Below are 18,297 nucleotides of genomic sequence, written 5' to 3'. Positions count from 1 at the left end.
AAACAGTGTGGGAAACAACATTAAAACTAGGTGGTGTGATGTATGTGCCCTCTATCATATATGACCTGAGTTACTGCAGGTTGGCTAAGTGGTGCTATGCAAAATACAGACTCTAATTATTTCAACATAATTTGAGATGAGAAAGGTCTGTTATTATTGACTGAGTTTGAGGCAATTTTTGGAGTAGACATAATAATTTGATAAGGAGTACTGATATGGTCTCTAAATTGTAAGGATTTATAACAGTCAGAATATTTGAAAGTTCCAGTTTTTGGCTAAGGAACCAAACGTATTCTCTGCAAACATATGTCTGCTTCTTCCAGGATCCTGAAAGAATAAATATACAGAATTCCACTATAACCTGTTTCTGTCTTTTTGAAACTCTGAAGCACAGGGCTTTTTTCACCTGGAGAAACCCTGACAACTCAGAAATGTGTGTTCTTATCTCCATTTACTTGCCTTGTCTTTGGAGTGATTTTTTTCGTTGCCAGTTTTAGGGAGCTTTAGGAACTTTCACCAGTATAGCTTGTCCTTCCATTCCCCATACCTTTTACTACTTTTCAGTCTTCCAAGTAATATTGAATAGTGAAATCTCAGGCAGTTTAGTGGAGCTGAAATTCTAAACCCGGGCCAATAATCTAATTTCTGGATTATATAGTAGAACACCATCATTTTAGAGGCAAATTGAGACCTGTGTTTCTACAGATTCTCTATTTAAAGGGCACCCTGACTTACCTTCTCTTTTAATGAGTCAAATAAAGAAAACTCCTTAAAAATCTGGATCTTCCTCCATGGAGTTCTTTAAATTTACACTGTTACTTACTTTCTAAGGAGATGATGCTGGAGAAAGTTGAGCAACTGCGTGCAGAAGGAAGTTTCCGGTTAAGCTTAAGAGGATAAAAAATTTGAAAAGAGCATTTTATAGATTAGTATAATTACCCAATGTAATGCAGTATACATACAGCAAGAATCATCTTGTTCTGGTCTTGAATACTACACTAGATAAGACAAACTGCAGAGTACGTTACTTTTTGCCACTCACCAGTAGCTGCAATTCTTTCTTGCACTGTAATCTGTTGAGACTTAAGTCAGTGTAGGTGGTTTTGTCCCCATCAAAGGAGGGAGTAGTCACTGTCAGAGTTCTCCTGCTAAACTGAATAGTGATGCAAAACCTTTTAAAAAACAGTAGCAGAAACATTTGGAGCAGTGGTCCCTTTGTCATGACGCACTTCAAGCAAGCAGTAATTATAAGCCCCACTCTGAACTCAGGCATTTCAGATGGTATTTTTAACACCAGGCACATATTTCCACCCAGTGAAGTGAATTGATTTTTCTTTTTTGTATCATTATTTTTTTCCAAACTTGGAAACCATGTTCTAAACCACCATCTCAGATAAGGATAAATTACACCATCTTGTGGATATAAAGAGAGCACTAAATTTGGTTTGCTGTCAGTTTGGTACGAAGGGTAATCAACGTTTCCACTGAGAAGATACTTTGATTACAAAAAACCCACAAACCCAAACATGATATAAATCTCTGCAGAGTTTTCATACTATGCATTATTTGAAAGCTGTGTTGTTAGATAACTTTTTTAAGACTGTATGTTTAAGAAAAATTTTTTATCTATTTCTCAGCATGGCAAAAAAGAATACTTATCTCCTATGCCTGTAATTTACTACTATGTCTACCTTTATACCTGAAATGAATATTTAGAAACTCATAGATATATATGTATATATATGCTAATGTAAGAAAATTTTGAAAGCTGTGATTTGTCAAGATCCCTTCCAACTGATGAGGTTACCTACGTTTCTTAATATTATTTGAATCAGAAGTCCACCTGATGAGTCACAGACTGCTTCACAGTTTTAAGCAGTGCATCTAGTAAAGATTGTTTCACCTGTACTTGATAGAAAATTTATGGGAAATTTAAGTACCAGAGATAAAATGTAGCTTAGGAAAACATTTGGTAGCCATGCTGTTAATGCCACTTTGCCTAAAGGGTGGAAAAGACAGGAAATGCTGTTGAAGACACTGTCATCTGTGATCATTAAGTGTTTGGGAGCTTGTTAGTTTTATTTCTTTTAATGGTGCTTCTGGCACTACAGTGACTCCAAATGCCATCTAATCTTAGATTTTAATCATTTGTTTGCCATCCACCTTCATTATTACTGATGGCCTCCCATGCTAATGATATATCAAGGCTATGGCTGAAGCTTTCCTCCCAAGTTATGCAACAAAGTACCATCTCTGTAGAATGGAACTACAAGCCTACTTGTACCCCGAGTTCTGTCAAAGCACAAAGTTTTCAAGAAATATCCCCTTTCCAGTCTGAGGGAGCTTTACTTGAACGGCAACTGGTGATTTCAATTTCTTGTGTGAATCATGTAATGGAAAAATTTGGCAGTATTCCATTACTACCTTCCTATAAGATGCCCAAATGGTTTCAAATATTTTACCTAGATGGAGCAACAACTCTTCAGTCAGTGGGTTTTTCTAATATGAAGGGAAAATTACATCTGTTACACAGTGTGAAACTGAAGTTTCCCTGTTAGACATCTGAAAAACTACTTTGTCCAAATAAGGGGTTTTTTTAACTCAGTACTATCACAACTGGGCTGGATGAGCTATTGTATATTCACAATGTATTTAGACTGCTTTCAGAAAATAACCTGTACAGTGTCACAAACTGAATGCAGCTCTTGGTGCTCTCTCTTGCATATACCTTCACCTTCCCATAGAGTCCTGCTACAACAGTGTCAGATATGAAGGGGTACATCATAATTGCTACTAAAAAACCTTGGATATAAAAAATGCATTGAATAACATGTTTGCTCTGAATTATACTAGCAGGCTACCTATGTGTAAAATGTTATTCTCTGGTGTTATAAAAGGCATGCAGTTTTAAGACACTGTCAGACATTTCTAAGCCTGTTCTCCATCTGTGTATGTGTCATATTTGATCTGCTAATGCACAGTAACACTGAAAAATTCCCATCATGTCAGGATAACTCCAATGGAAACATGACATTTTCATACGGGACCCTTGATGTGCTTGCTTTCTTTAAAAACTTAGCATCTTTATCATGTTTAGAAATGTTTCAACAGTGTTTCAGGGCTCCCATCAAAACAATAAGGAAAAGAGAATTTAATTTTGATGGTCATAGCATAGAGAATGCACAGGTACCACTTAAAGATGGCTTTACTGCATAGGTATGAGACCAAATGAAGGACCCCTCTACCTTCCTAAGATGCTGGAGACAGTAGGCCTTGCTGATGTCTGGCAAGGCTATCAAAATGCAGTTTTAAAATCCATGCTACCTTTTTTAAATATTGTAATCTATCCTGCAGTAGACATACACAGCATTATCTGAAATTTAACTTACATTTAACTTATATTATAAAATCATGTATGAAGTAGAGAGAGAAAAAGAGAAAAAGGGTCTGGGTTTTTGGTTGTCTAGCTGGGTTTTTCTGCTGTTGGATTATTTTTTTTAACTGCTACCTACTCTATTTACTCTTTCTCTTCTACCTTGAAGTTTTATGGAAAGTTTTGAGTCATAACCATCCAATTCAGATTTGAGTGCAAAAGGAATGAACCAGGTGGGAAAAAATAACTTCTGCCGAGATAAACCCATTTTCCCTGTGACTTTACAAGTGCCTTTACAAGTGCAAAGTCTTGGGAGCTAAAAAGTTAAAAAGCCATCTTCAGATCAGTTCAATGATTTGTCATGCTTATGTTGCTTCTAAAACTGGAGGTTTATACACATCACCAATTGGACTATCTTTATAATTTCAAATCTTGATTTTTTAGAATATCTTTTTCTGTGATTTATTTGATAAAATATGGCTTCAAAGTAATGTTATATATATCTTGGGTGTAATAATATATGTGTATGTGATTTTAAAATTAATTATCTCTGTGTTCTTTTGCTTACAGACCTGCTCTAATTCTACTGGATTTGGGTTAGGATTAGGCAGTGTGCTTTTAAAGTATATGGAACATTTTTTTAGTCTCTGAAGATATAAATGCATTATCTGTAATGTTTAGGTAGAGCCACACATGTCCTATAGCAAGATGTAAATATTATAACAATTACAAAGATAATTTTGCAATGAAAAAAATCCTTTTTGTTGTGTATTCTTGTGTTTTCTTCATAGTGCAGCATATAATGTAATATTTGATTACACAATTCTGAGTGTCTTAGTGTTATTTCATTGAGGTCTGAATTCAAGTCACCTGTGCAAGTAAAATTGTTTAGAAATTCAAATTTTGAAATTTAACTTACTCTGCAGAATTTCTTTTTTTTTTGAGCAACTATATATGAACTTAGTGTTACTGTATCCTTTTGTTTTAATATTCAGTCATAGTTGTCTTGGGTGAATGTTGCATGTATATGTACTGTATAAGGATGTTAGTATATGAATATGTTTGGGCCTCCTGCTTCCACAAGTCAGATGGTTCTTTTCTTCAATGTCATTTCCTTATTAAGAGCATCAGTAGGAACTAGTAAAGCTGATGGATTGTAGCAGGATGGAAGAATATACTAAACCAGTGCGAGTATATTTTCCTCTGTGTTATTCTGACATTTGGCTTTACAGGAAAATGCTTCTCAGCAAGTTAACTTTTAGAGGTGGAACCTTAATTGTCTGTTTTCCCAAAAATAAAACCATGGATAGGTGAAAATGTCAGGCTTTGTAGAAAATATGCAAAGGTGCTGCCTGAGCTACTAAAACAAAAGGGTCTGTACTGGAAGCTCTAGCTGCTGTGATTTTCTCACATTTCTGGATGGTATCCTAATTTCATTATGCTGATGAATGCTTGCAACACCATTCTAGCCCCAGGCTTTGTTAGTAAGCTTTGCCTATTTTTAGTCTCTGTCATTCAAATGTTTACAAAATATCGACTGTTCACTTCAAGCAAGTGAAGCTGACAGTCAGAAATTCACATTTCCAGTTCTGTAGCACATCACTTTTTAACAAAATAAAATAGGAAATTCAGTGCCTGGGAAGAAAGTAGCATAACTTCCTTTGTTTTAAGAACTGGTGATTTAGTGGGGCAAAGAGCTCAAGAATGCAGTCATACACGTTTGAATGTTTTGCATTATTTTGATTCCTATCCCCTTGGGTTCTGCCATCTAATGCCATTGTTTTGCCAGAAAAAGGTACTGCATTTATGGCATTTAAAGGGGGTGCATTATGTATCTCACTAAATTCATTAGAAAGCCTTGATTTTTGTGTGAAGATGCAGAAAATAAATGTTAGTTTAGGACAGTACAGAAACATAGTTATCAAATGTGAACTAGTGTTTAAGCATAAAATGAGCTAGTATGGATATAAAAAGATAAAGAAACCAGTATGTATAGGCAGTGGTAGCACTTGAAGTGGTAGCACCAAGTTTGTTCTCAAAATTGAATGTTTAAGTACTCTCATTAAATATAATAGCACAAAATTGCTGTAAAAATTGTCCATTTCTGGGTGCTGAATCTCTACGTATATTTGTTGATTTGTTTATTTAAAACCAAGTTACTCAGTGGCTTGAATTCTCTATTTCCATGTTACAGGTCTGTTACCACAGCTATTAGGAGTAGCACCAGAGAAGGCCATAAAACTTACTGTAAGTTTGCAAATGGATGGTTTTCACATTTCTCCACAGTGTAAAGGGCATCAAATTACAATTAGCCTGTTAAGGATTTTTATCCTCAGTGTGTCAGCAAATGGTAGAGTGTATTCCTTCATTTTTGCTTGATACAAACTTAATTACAAAAAGCATAATGCAATGGTTAATATCTGACTTGTGATCAGTATAAGTGGCATACAAGTCACATGCAGAGATATGTATGTACATTTTAAGAGTCTTCCTGAGAACTTATTTTTGGACTCACTCCAAAATATAACAGGCTTATTCGACTTGTTCAACTCATCTCCTTGTTTGTAAGTCGCACAGGCCTTTAGTTTCACCTCTTAGCTAATATGAATAATTATTTATTGGACTTGGAGGGCTTTTGCTTTTTTATCTACACGTGGTTCCTGTATGTAAGACTCTAGCACAACAGGAGATGATATGAGCATGTAGTCAGTTGTTGGTAAGAAAGGAACTTGTTTGCATGGTGTTTTTTCTAAATGTTTTATTTCTGTAATTTTGTTATTTCTTGAGTGATCTTAAGGCACTGATGAATTTCGTATTATAACCCAATTGTAATGTATTGTTTATTCACTGATAAGCTAGTATTCACCAAAGTTAGCAGTATGAATTTAACAAAAGGTACTTAATGCTAATAATTGTATTGCCATTGTGTTAAAACTTAGTATTGAACATTCTGATATTAATTTAATATTATATTTAAATGTAGTGAGCACTTCTAAAATATTACATTATATTTTTCAGATTTTAAATTTAATTAGTGAATTATATTTTTTCAATAATAAATATTTGAATTATGCTTCAAATTTTTGTTAGAAAGAAAATCATAGCTTTAGAATATTTAATATAAAATCTAAGATTTGTTTGGTATCTTGTAGTTTGGTAACTTCCTGGATGTATTTGCATTTTCAATTGCACAGAATTTGCAACTGATGAATGTTTTCTCTGACCTTTTAATTTATCATCTTTCATAAATGTTTGTTTTTTAAGGTTAATGATTTTGTGAGAGATAAGTTTATGAGTAAAGATGGCTCTGTCCCACTGGCTGCAGAAATTCTTGCTGGTGGCTGTGTAAGTATCTTTAATTTCCTTCATATGAGATTCATGAAAGTGCAGTGTGTAAGATGAACTATGTGGACTAAGGCTTCTGTTTAACCACAGATCCGGTTCAAGAGCAGACTCTACTAGAGCATCTCAATTCTTTCCTAGATAGGCCATCCATTCTTGATGAAAGGGTAAATGTTTCTGTGCATCATGCCTTTTAACTGTGCTCTATAATTCTCACAGCTTAGAGTTTGTTTCCTTAATAAAGAATGTGTCTTTATTCATGTTGGCTGTAGCTTATGGCCTAAAGAGGATTCATGCTAACCTTTCCAGAAGTTAATAATTAGTTACTACTTTGTGGCACCCACTCTGCCACGTCACTTCTTTCCTGATGTGTTACTGCACCCACTAATTTTCACTTTTTGCAGTGATACTTGCTTTTTGAAATGGCAAAAACTACTCATGCTTCTTTGAATTCGTAGCAGACGTAGGCTGTGTAATGTTAACTCAGTGCATAATGCATTCCTGAATGTAGGTTGTATTTAAAACCTACTAAGTTTTTAAGAGTGTTTTGCTTTTACAAAGTAGTATCTTAATGAACAACTGGCATATTACTGGGTAAATGATAATTCTTCACGATTTAGTCTAGTTCTGTCTGTTCATATATATTACCGCTTACTTTATCTGGTGTATTGATTTGTTCAAGCAAATGTAAATACTTAGGTAGAATGAATAGTTGTTCAAAGAACAGTGCATTCTACAGATAAAGAACACTGTTTATTTAAACCAGCTTTGATCACTGGGGCAGAGCAATGTTGGTATATTTTCAGTCTGTCTTTGTTACTGCTGTCGTAAGACAGATGAGGTCACATTTTCAAGCAGCTTCTACCTGTGTCGAAAACTACAGTGAGCAGCAACTTGAAAACAAATGCTTGTGTCTTAACCTCAGTAGGTGCAGAGATTTGTGCTGTATGTGCTTGCAGAAAGTGAACTACGATTATCTGAGCCTCAGGGTGCAGTGGCTCGGTTGCATTGCAGGCTGAGAAGCCCTGGCTTTCTGTAATTCTCAGGAGATGGGGCAGGATTTGGCTGCTGTCTCACTGCTCCTTCTGTTTGATCACTGACCTGTTGTAGACTGCCAGGTAGGATCCCCTTGTTCTGTAACTTTAGGAGCATTCAGGGGAGAAAAAAAGAAGGGGAGGGAGAGAAGAATGTGGGTCTCTAAAGCCCTAAATGAAAAGCATGCTGTAAATGAAGGAAAAATGCAATAAAGTGCTCGCAGAGTAAAAAGTATTTGCCCCTTTTACTAATAAAAAGTCTCATGAACGTAGCACCCATAGAGAATTCAGCAAAATTTTCATTTAAAATGTCATTTGATCTAGAGTTTTTATTTTACAGACTGCTGTGAATTTTTTAATGCAGTACAAAAAGCACTCTTCATAGAGACCTGTCATTCATGAGAATGCTGCAGCAAGCTTTTTGCCAGTAGTTCACTTTAAACTAAGGATCTGCTTTAAGAGATAGGTGGTTTGAGATGTATTTTAAACATGCTGTGAATGATGGCTTATTTGGTATTAGAAATTAATATTAGAAATTAATATTAACAGTGACATGCTGCATAAAGTTGTAGCTGTAGACCTATGGTGGCAGAATGCCCTGAGTTTTCTCTTAACTGGAATGCTTCACTTAAGGGCATAGTTTGGTGCCAGGTAGATAGGTTGTAACTTGTTTCTTGTGCAGGTGGTCTTTGGGGATTTTTTTGTAATTTTAAACCCAATTCAGACTAGCAACAGAGACTCACATTACCAGCAGTGCCTATTTTTTTGGGGTTGAGTTTTTTTCTCATGATGTAAAGATATGTGTAAAATATGAGATGCCCAAGACAGGCTTTTTTCCTATAGCTTTCAGCATTGTATTGGCATAACTTTTTGCCCCCATTTAAGCCATCGTGAAACCTGTGATTTCACTGTGGAAGCAGCAAGGACACTATTGAATGCTTTTGAAAATTTTCAGTATTGAATTTTTACCTAATTTCACAATGTAGCAGTCACTTATGTGGGACACAAGAAGACAGGAGTGCATAATGTGTTGGAGTTTAAAATGGGGAAGCCAACTAAGATGAATTTTATAAGACAACTGCCCTACCACCTTTCCGCTTTCCACATCTAAGTCTCAGATGGGTTTGTGTTGCAAACACAGATTTAAATTTTCCTTCTTCGGTGCTTCAGTTTCCTTAGAGTGTATTCATTGCTTGTGCAAGAGCTGTTCGCTGGGATGCATTCTAGATTGTAATGTTTTAGATACCAGCTTGTATTCACCTAAGAAAGGGAGGACAAGCAGATACTTGGATGGTTTGGGTTGTTCAGTAACACAAAGGGCTTTGAAAGGGTCAGTATCACCTGACTAGCTCCACTCTGCTGTTTGCCCAACCATTGCCAGGCGTTGACTTTTAAGTCCCCAAGGAGTTCGCTTTGCATCATAATTACTGAGAATTAGTACACATGGCTGACTTTTGCACTTGTAACTAAAGCTGATTGTTTCACTGAACAAGTCTTTTTCTGTTTTGTAAACTGTTTTCTCTCTTGAAAAAAAAAAAAAAAGAAAGAAGAAAAGAAGAAAACAGTTCTTTTATTTCATGACCTTGTGGCACTTAATTCAGTTAACAGCCTGTTTCATAGCTTTTTATTATGTGAAGATGAAAGCGATAGTTTGGTTGAGTTTTTTGGGGACCCCCAAGAATGTAATTAAACATATAACCTTTATACTTAGGAAGGGTTGTTATGTAAATTACTAACTCAAAATTTCCATCTCCTTCATTTGTAAGAAATTTTCCTAGTGACTATAATATTTGTTACCTATAAAAAATGTATGTAACTTTCATATTTGTGCAATGCCTGACACCCACCGTGAACTGTGGTCTCTGCCGTGCATTTACGACTCTCATCACTCGTGCAAATCCTATGTAGCCCTTATCATTATTAGGCTAGTGAAGAGCTTCAGTTCCAAGGCACAGTGTAACGACACTGTAGAGCTGGGATCTGCTGAGCATCTAAATCACAACTCTGACTTAACCATATTGAATGAAAATGTGCAAAAATATGCTAGGTTTGATTTCTGTGAATGCTATAACTTACCTTCGGGAGTTCTTTAATAAAAAGATGATCTTGTATAAGCTATAGGCACAACTTGAAATCTCTTTATTAGAGTGGCAATAGTCTTGAAATTTCTGTAGCTTTCTTTCATGGTCTTTCACTTGATTCTATATTTTGAATAAAAAATAATCGTGAGTCATACCAAGTTTAGCTGCTTGCTTATTATAAACTTAGTTCACTTAAAGGCTTCTGATAAAAGTAACCTGATTTTTTTTTATGTAGCTCTGGTCATTATTCCCTTTTTATTATCATCATTTTAGTTATATTAACCAGTTGAAACCTCTGTTTGTAAAAGTCTTGTAAATATTATATTTGGGGTTTTGAGGTATTACCTTTAACACTAATTTTTAGGTAAGGCAGTCATTTTACTTAGTACCTTAAATAAAGTATTTCCACATTTAATGAAAAATTTATGTTTGTGTAACAGGGATAGAGATGTAAATATGCAAAATGGTAAAACAGAAGAGAAAAACAGAAGTATTATAGGATGACTAAAAGAAATAACTATATAATACATGTTGCCTTGTCTGCATGTATCAGTACAATGATATAGGTAAATAGGAGGCTTAATTTTCAGCAAGAAAAGAGAAATACATTTTTTTTATTAACCTTTTCTTCTGCTCTCCCTTCTCTTTCCCAGCACACATAGTCTTTTCATTCTCAGCTGCTCAGTGTGTGCTCACTATTAGCCAGCTTAAATCATGTAGCACAGTACAATTACAGATCCCATATAGATCTGCTTTTGTTTAAATTGTCAAGACAATTTTAGATGTGTTTCTAGAGACTTTATAGTAATCGTAATAAAGTTAAAACATATTGGACCTGCTTGGACAACCTCAACTCTGCTATGGAATATAAAAATTAGATACGGTTAAGATGCAGTGCAAAATCCTGTCCAGAATTAATTTTTATAAAGGAATATCATGTGAAGTTCCAGATAAATTGTGCCAAATAACAGATCCAGTGCAAATAGTTTTATTAAGCGACTTACAATATTTATTTTATGTTTCAGAGAGTAATAAAGGTAAGTCCACATCTGAGCTGCATTTTCTCTGTGGCACTGTAGTGGAGATAGAAGGTGTATAGACTGCAGTTCCCACACTTAGATCTCTTACTTGCAAAAATTCAGGTATTTGGAAGTTTCAGACTAAAGGAGACTGAAGGTGTCATTCTTGCTTTCATTATTCAGAAACCTAAATCTGATAACATTCTGTTATATTTGGCAAGGAAGGCTGAGCTGTGGGTAAAATGAAACTGAGCATTATATTTGTCAGGGGAAAAAAAATCTCTGCGTGTATATCTGAAAAAAAAAAAAAGGCAAACAACTGCTGTCACACAGAAAAGTTTTGGTCAAGTTTATTGAGATAGTTAAGTAATGATGGTTGTCTTGATGATTGCTCATATTAGCTTTGAAAGCAAATGGCATATGCCTCTTGAATGCTTAAAGATTTATTCTCGGAGGTCTATTCTCCCTGTAGTTAAGGAATGTAATTCCCATTACTTTCAAGGGGAGTTCTACCTGCATGTATATGCCCAACATTCACATCTGGTTTAAGCAAAAGTTCAGAAGTTCCAAAAACATACATTTTTCCTTGATTAAATTTAAAGCTGTTTTCTTCTTGCATAAAATTTATGTTGTTAAATGAATTAATTAGATTTAAAGTCTATTTAATGTAATGAATATAAGGTAACAATATACCGCAATTGATTAGGTATTTTTATAGTGTAGTTTTCTTCCATGAGCCACTGTAATTGTAGTTATTTTCAGAATACTGAAAATCCTTTAAACCAAGCATAAATTTTTGGCACAAAACCCCTAGCACAAATTTTTGGTACAAAAACTAGATCTGGACTTAAATTTTACTTCACATTTGGAAACTCATATTTCAGCTGCTCTGTTTTAATTGTCTCTGATAAATTTTCATCTAATTTTAGATTTAAAGCTTATGATCAAGTTTGGGAAGGCAACATACAGTAACATGATACCCCTTCCAAGAGGTTGTACCAAAGGGTGGGAAAGTTCCTGGTATAAAAGTTCCTGCTTTTCTTTGACTTCACCCCGTATTTCCTTGCAGTTTTCTGAAATTTTCACCTAGTCATACCTGTTTAAATTGACCTTTCTCAAATCACTGATGAATTTTACAGAACATGGTTTTACTCTCTTTTAAATTTTCCTTTTGGATTAGTTAATCTAATTATAATTCTTTTCCAAAAAGTTTTTTTCCATAACAAATTAGGGATGCTTTCTCATTCTGCATCCCTTCTCCTCTTTCTTTTCAGTTCCTCTCTCCCCTGAAAAAAGAGAGAGAGAGAGAGAAAATTTTTCAAACTGTAAAACAAGGAGGGATGCATAGGTTTAGGTTGATATGTTTCTGATTCCAGAACCTAACAATTCTGAAAGCTTAAAAAGCTCATTTTTTTTTTCCCAACAAATATATATTGAACATTCATTCCATTTGAAACACACTCTTTTTTCTCCTATTATATTAGAAATAATGACTGCAAAATTTTATGTGAACATACATTACAGTTTAAAACATGTATTTGTTTTGACAATTATATTTTATTACACATCCCTTTTCCCTATTACTTCTTCTTTTACTGGCAGTAAAATATTACAGTGTTTACCAGTGCAGGTTCAAAAAAAACCACCAAAACCAAAAAGATGAAGGCTCAAACTCTAATCAGGAATTAAAATCTAGCTTTCTATGAGAAAAATAAAGATACTTATGATGTCACAGTAATTTATGATGTGACCAAAAAATAATGGGTCATAGTTTATAACACAGCTACCATGCCTCAAGACTTGAAAGGTCTGTAAATCATTAAATGATTCTACAACTAGTCAAAATAGACAAGTAGAGCAGACAGAGCCAAATGTTAACATATTTGACAGGTCTGTAACCTAATTGCTTTTATAATGCCAATCAAGTAGGCTCCACTTTGATTTTTTGGCTAGGCTTCTGAGAACTGAATTACCTATAACGTGGAAAATATCAAATCCACAATTTTAATTTTTTTTCCCACTGCAGACTTGGTCAGTGCTTATAAACAAACCGTACTTCTGTTTGTTTCTGTTTAGCCAGGTCATTAATATTCTATTGTAAAGCAGTCTTCACAGTTTGTATCAAGTCTTGGAAATCTGTCTGAAGCAATAGCAGGAATGTACTTCTGTTCAGTCTAATTACAGGAGAGTAAGTCAGCAGTTCAGCTTAATTCATGTAACGCTCTTGGGATCTGTTGCCATACAATATGAAGACTTTGAGAGGTAGTTTGAAGCACTGCAGTGGCACTCTCTAAATCTGGCTTCTTTACCTTGTTCTTTTGTAGAGATAGTATGTGATTTTGTGGTAAATCATTGAATAGTTCTGTTCCTTAGCTGCCTTTTGTTATGCAGTGAGGATGGCAATTCTTCCATTCTTGCAACTCTTGAGTACATTTTGGTTTGTTTTTTTTTTATGACAGAGAACAATCTTTGTGTCTGTACTTTAGGAACCTTAATTTTAAATAAGATTATTGGATGCTAGGAAGTGCACAGGAAAACAAGCTGAATCTGGCAACTGGCAAGGAGTAAGGACTTGGGACAGAGTACAACGTTCAGTAGGATTTAATGTGATAAATAGTTGACTAAAAATTTTGGAACTTGCACCTGCTTGTCTTTTTATGAGTTAAACAAGTAATAAGACATTGTAGACAATTTCTTTTGCAGAGGTTGATTTTTGATAATTGCATAATATGTTACTAATGTATTTTAATGGTTGCCTTTAATTGCCATAATTGCAATCTCTGGGTGATATTGTTGGGAAATATTAACACTCTAATAGCAGTAGTAATCCTTCCTTCATCTATGAAACCATAAGAGGGGATATGTGATAAGTCAGATAGGATGCAGAGGAAAGATCTAGACTGACCCTAAATGCTGTTAGCTGAGAGCAGGAAAGGGCTTACGATTTGAAGTAGGTAATAAGGTTAATTAGAGGAACAAGAACATTTGGTGGTCAGTAGCATTGAAAAGAAAAGAATCTAGTACTTTCTTCTGGAATGGAAAACACAGAATTTCCTTCCTGAATTGCAAGCTGTATTCACTTCAGAAGGTACACTGAACCTTTCAAATGGAGATGTGAAAGCCTGAGGAGAGTTGTGTCTGGTGTGCTCATTTCTTATCTAACCTCATAAGGGCACAAAATGCAGTTACATTAAAAAGAACAGGAATTTTTTCTCTTGGCATAATGAGGGGAGTGAAAATCTGTTTATTTTCCAGTAAGTTTATTGCAGAGTGATTTGAACACCTGAAGAAGTAGAAAACATTCTGACTTCTCGAACTGGAGTATTTTTAAGTGGTTGTTTTTAAACTTTTTTTTTTTTTTTTTCACTACAGAGTGGGTTTTATTTCTCCATGGACAAAAACACCAACCAACCTTCAGCTATTTCTACTTCTCCATTCTGTTCAGTGAAGTAGGAAAGCAGAAGGAGACATGATAGTGCTGTATTACTGTACGAGACTATACTGCCATCGAGAGGTGTTGGATGATATCATATGAATAGCAGAGTTGAGGAACTGCAAAAATGAAAAAAAAAGCTAGCTTATCTTTAAAAATTCACGTGTGTGGATGCATAGCTAGCTGACTGTGTGTTAAAGCATATTTAAAGGCATGCAGATTTCTAGTTATGTGGGAATGAGAAGTTCTTCGATGACAGAGATATTTTCCTTTTATTTTCTTGCTTTAAATCAAACAAGACCATAAGTACTTGCGATTAGGTCAAATATTAAATTCTTTCAGAATAATATGGACCCTTTGGAGACCCTTACAGTTAATTATCTATGCAGTACCTCTAGGTATTTACTCCTATAAATAACTCAAAATTGTAGTTTTTATTTTAATCACATGATAACAACTGGAAAGTAATGGATGTGCTCTTACAGTCAGATAATTTGTTTCTTTAAAAAATTATTAGAGGAGGTGATAAGGAATTCAGAGTTGAGGGTATTCAAGTTTATAACTTCAGTACAGAAAAATTGGTGTCATTGAGAACTGTCTGTATTAAATAGTTGATGAAGTTGATTTTTCTGACACTTCCTGGAGAAATCATTAAGCTTGAGAAACCTGAGCTTAAATGGTGCTTATTCTGGACAAAAAAAAAAGGAGTAGTTTTCAAATTCTGCCCTTTGGGAGCGTATTTCAAAATTTTGTAATGAAATACACTTTTAACTGCAAAAGTTAGCAAACAAAAAGCCGTAGTCTTCAACTTTTGGTCAAACAATGAATGAGCAGGGTGATAGAATGTGCTGCTGATGTTTTGTCTGTTTTTTTCATACCAATTTATACCAGCACCTTGAACAGACTGCAAAAAAAAAAAAAAAATTGATAAGATTTCTTTCATTGCATTCACTATGCAGAAACTCATAAGGAAGACAGAAGCCATGCTATTTTATTCAAACCACTGATTTTGAGATCAGGGTATCTGGAGACTCTTACAAGCTGTGTGTGTTTGAGCTGGGGGGGGATACACTGGGCACACAATTAACCTCTCTGCCTCAAAACCCCTTCTTGTAAAACCAGAGTCATTGTACTTTTCTTACAGGAGCACTGGGAGGAAATACATTAATATTTATGAGACACTTGCATACTATGATGATGAATAGCACAATAGGAGTTACCAGTACTAGATAAGCAAGAAATCATTTCATTAGAGAGTATAGTAGCCATCTCCGGTTTGCTTCCCCCCTTCCCCCCCTCCCATTTTGAGAGTGAGGAGCTGCAGTTACCAGCACAGATGCTTAAATAACAGAATGATCAAAGCTCCCCACCAGGCGACTGTACTTGTTACAGCTGCAACTGCCTCTGCACGGGCTGATAAACCAGGCTTCCTCTCCATCACAAGGCAGGCAGGTGGTAGAAACCCTCCTGTTGAGACCCTCTGTCAGGTATTGTCTGGCTCACCACTTTCAGTTATTCACCATTTGAATTTTGGTGTATATCTTTGATCAAACTCAGAGGTTGTTCAGGGAGTTCTGGGCTACTACCTGGACAGTTTGGAAAGACTTCAGTGGAAATGACCAGTGTCGTTCTTCACACTTGCTATGTGGGCAGCAAAATTGTTAGTCTTTTTAGTACTGCCTGGTGCATGCAGGTCTCAGTAGTTTTAAAAATTGAATGCAGAAAGCTTAATTGTATGAGGTGGGTAAATAACGGCATCCCCATTTTTATATAGGAGACTGAAGCAGAGGAAGTCTTTTATGATTTAGCCAGAGCAGCAAACATCTAATGCTGGAAGTGCCAACCCAGCCAGGTTGGACATGCAAACATAAACATTTATATGTGGTAGCACCTGAAGTACTTCCATGTGTTTGTATTCAGAATTTGTTTGCCTTTATTCTCCTTTAAAATCAGATATGTGTTTCTGTATTCTTTTTTTTAAGTATGGCATTCACTTATAAACATTTCTATAGATTTTAAAATTGTTCCATATTTTGGTGCATTAATAATACTACTGCTACTTAATTTTGTTGTAATCTTTTAAATTTTAGTATGGTTCTCCCATAGTGAAAATTAAAGGAACGGTTTTCATGGGGTTATGGCACAATTAACTGCAAGAGTATCATACTGAGGGAAAGTAGTTTTATTGTGCTAATAGATCAATTGATATGACTTTTTCAGTAATGTGCATTTAGATGATGGATGTGGTGTAGCAAACTTGCAAATAAACATTATCTCCTGCAGTTGAGATTTTATCCTTTTTGAGAAGAAAATATGTATGTTGGCATGTGGGAATGCTTAATATTTGTAATACCTACACCAAAATATTTTTTACATAGGAATATGCAATTCACCAGAGAACCTTTCCAGGATTCTTTTTGTTTATTTTGAGAATTTGCAAGATGAGTAGACAAGTAAAAGAAACAATTTTGTGTTTTGAATACTTACTTATTTAACATGTTTCAGTTTAAGTGCAAAACTGAAGGCAGCATATGTGCCAAATAATTTATCAGTCTTAATTTCTGATGGCAACAAGAATAGCAGTTTTAAATGTACCAGGCTTCTGGTTTGGTAAAAGCATTTAAATTAAATTATGCCAATTTGAAAGTCAGAACGATTTGAGTTACACAAGAGCATGCCTTTTCTGGTCAAAATAGGAAACATTTGGGATATTTTGGGGGTTATGTAAAGACTTTAATTTGTAACCACACTGTGTATGCTCAGTCTAAGTGGTAGACAAGAGTAGTTGTTCGTGTAATTTGCCATTTCTTCAGCACATTGTTTAAACCATATTATTGCATTTATTTTTTATTTTGAATGATAGTTAATCTGAGCTACAATTAATTCTTTTAACTTTTGGATAATTTAAAAAAGATATGCACGTAGTGTTTACATACTAGACATGGCCAATGCAAGGGCTTTTAAATGCAGTTTATTTCATTTTAGTCATTAGCTTCTAGAACAAAACACTTGTTTTTTGTGGGGAGGGTGAGTTTGTGTGATTTCAGAACATTAAGAAGAGCATAGCTGTCAGGCCACAGAATTATGAATTTAGCAGAAGTTAGAATGACACTCTGTTGAATTTGAGACAGATGGAGTTTGAATGACTATTTTTTGAATACGCTTAGGTAACCTTCACGTCACCTTTTTTCTTGTTGCAAATTTTTAGCTCTGGATCTGTCAGTGTAGCAAAAAGGTTGTGCCCTATATTACATAATATGAATGAGACAAACTTTACAAGAGCTAGTGGGGAGTCCAAAATGCTTTCCACTGTTGTTTTAAAACTGACTTTCAAAATCAATCCAGTGGTGTCTTCCCAACAAGTGGAGACTGACACATAAAAAACATTTAGCAGTTCTTGATTAACAGAATCCTTCAGTCTGTGGACCTTCTTTTCTTTAGTACCTGATGGGTAAATAATGATGTGGAGCTCAGACTCTTGAATCAAACAGCATTTGATGGCACTGAAACTGGTAGTTCAGAGGGTTTTTTAAAAAAGCACTTGCAGTTCTCATCTTTGGACCGCGTGTTCCTTGTCAAAATTGAACAAGTTTCTGCCAGATTTCTACTCTTCAATAGTATGTATTCACTTTCTGTAGACTGGCATGCACATCACAGTTTCTTTATTAGTTAGTAATTTTTCCTTTCACTTCATTGCTTGTGTTACAGTGTCCTTGGCTTGTCAGTGTTGCATAACTTGGTGTTGGTGAATGTATTATTGCTACAAGAATTGAGCTGGTGTCCGTCTGGTGTGCTGCAGTGTCCTGTAGTGGCTGATCTTCTTCCTCTCTCTTTTTCCAGACCACTCAGCTCGTGGGGGAGTAGGTTTCATATCTTGTGAGGTGCATTAACTAATACTAAAACTCTTCTCTGCTAATAGCTTAATTGACTGCAGCAGAAATAAAAATGTCCTATCTTGAATGTAACAGGACATACACTGCAAATAATCTTACAGGTTAATGTATTAATTTCTACT

At 35.1% G+C, this 18,297-nt stretch overlaps 1 protein-coding gene across 3 annotated transcripts in view; it reads left to right on the top strand.

Annotated features, from left to right (window-relative positions):
- SLC25A13 (solute carrier family 25 member 13) overlaps positions 1 to 18,297 on the top strand; it is a 101,426-nt gene that overhangs the window by 66,277 nt on the left and 16,852 nt on the right. For all 3 annotated transcript variants that reach the window (XM_027910804.1, XM_027910795.1, XM_027910788.1), the window contains 2 exons: positions 5,568 to 5,620; positions 6,638 to 6,718. In XM_027910804.1, the coding sequence (XP_027766605.1) occupies positions 5,568 to 5,620; positions 6,638 to 6,718 (134 nt within the window). The remainder of the gene's footprint in view (positions 1 to 5,567; positions 5,621 to 6,637; positions 6,719 to 18,297) is intronic.

This window comes from Empidonax traillii, unplaced genomic scaffold (assembly GCF_003031625.1).
Source record: "Empidonax traillii isolate 1590-97213 ecotype Southwest subspecies unplaced genomic scaffold, ASM303162v1 scaffold30:size3273891, whole genome shotgun sequence".
Taxonomy (NCBI): domain Eukaryota; kingdom Metazoa; phylum Chordata; class Aves; order Passeriformes; family Tyrannidae; genus Empidonax; species Empidonax traillii.
The sequence above is the reverse complement of the archived record's forward strand: the minus strand, read 5'-3'. Positions and strand labels throughout refer to the sequence as shown.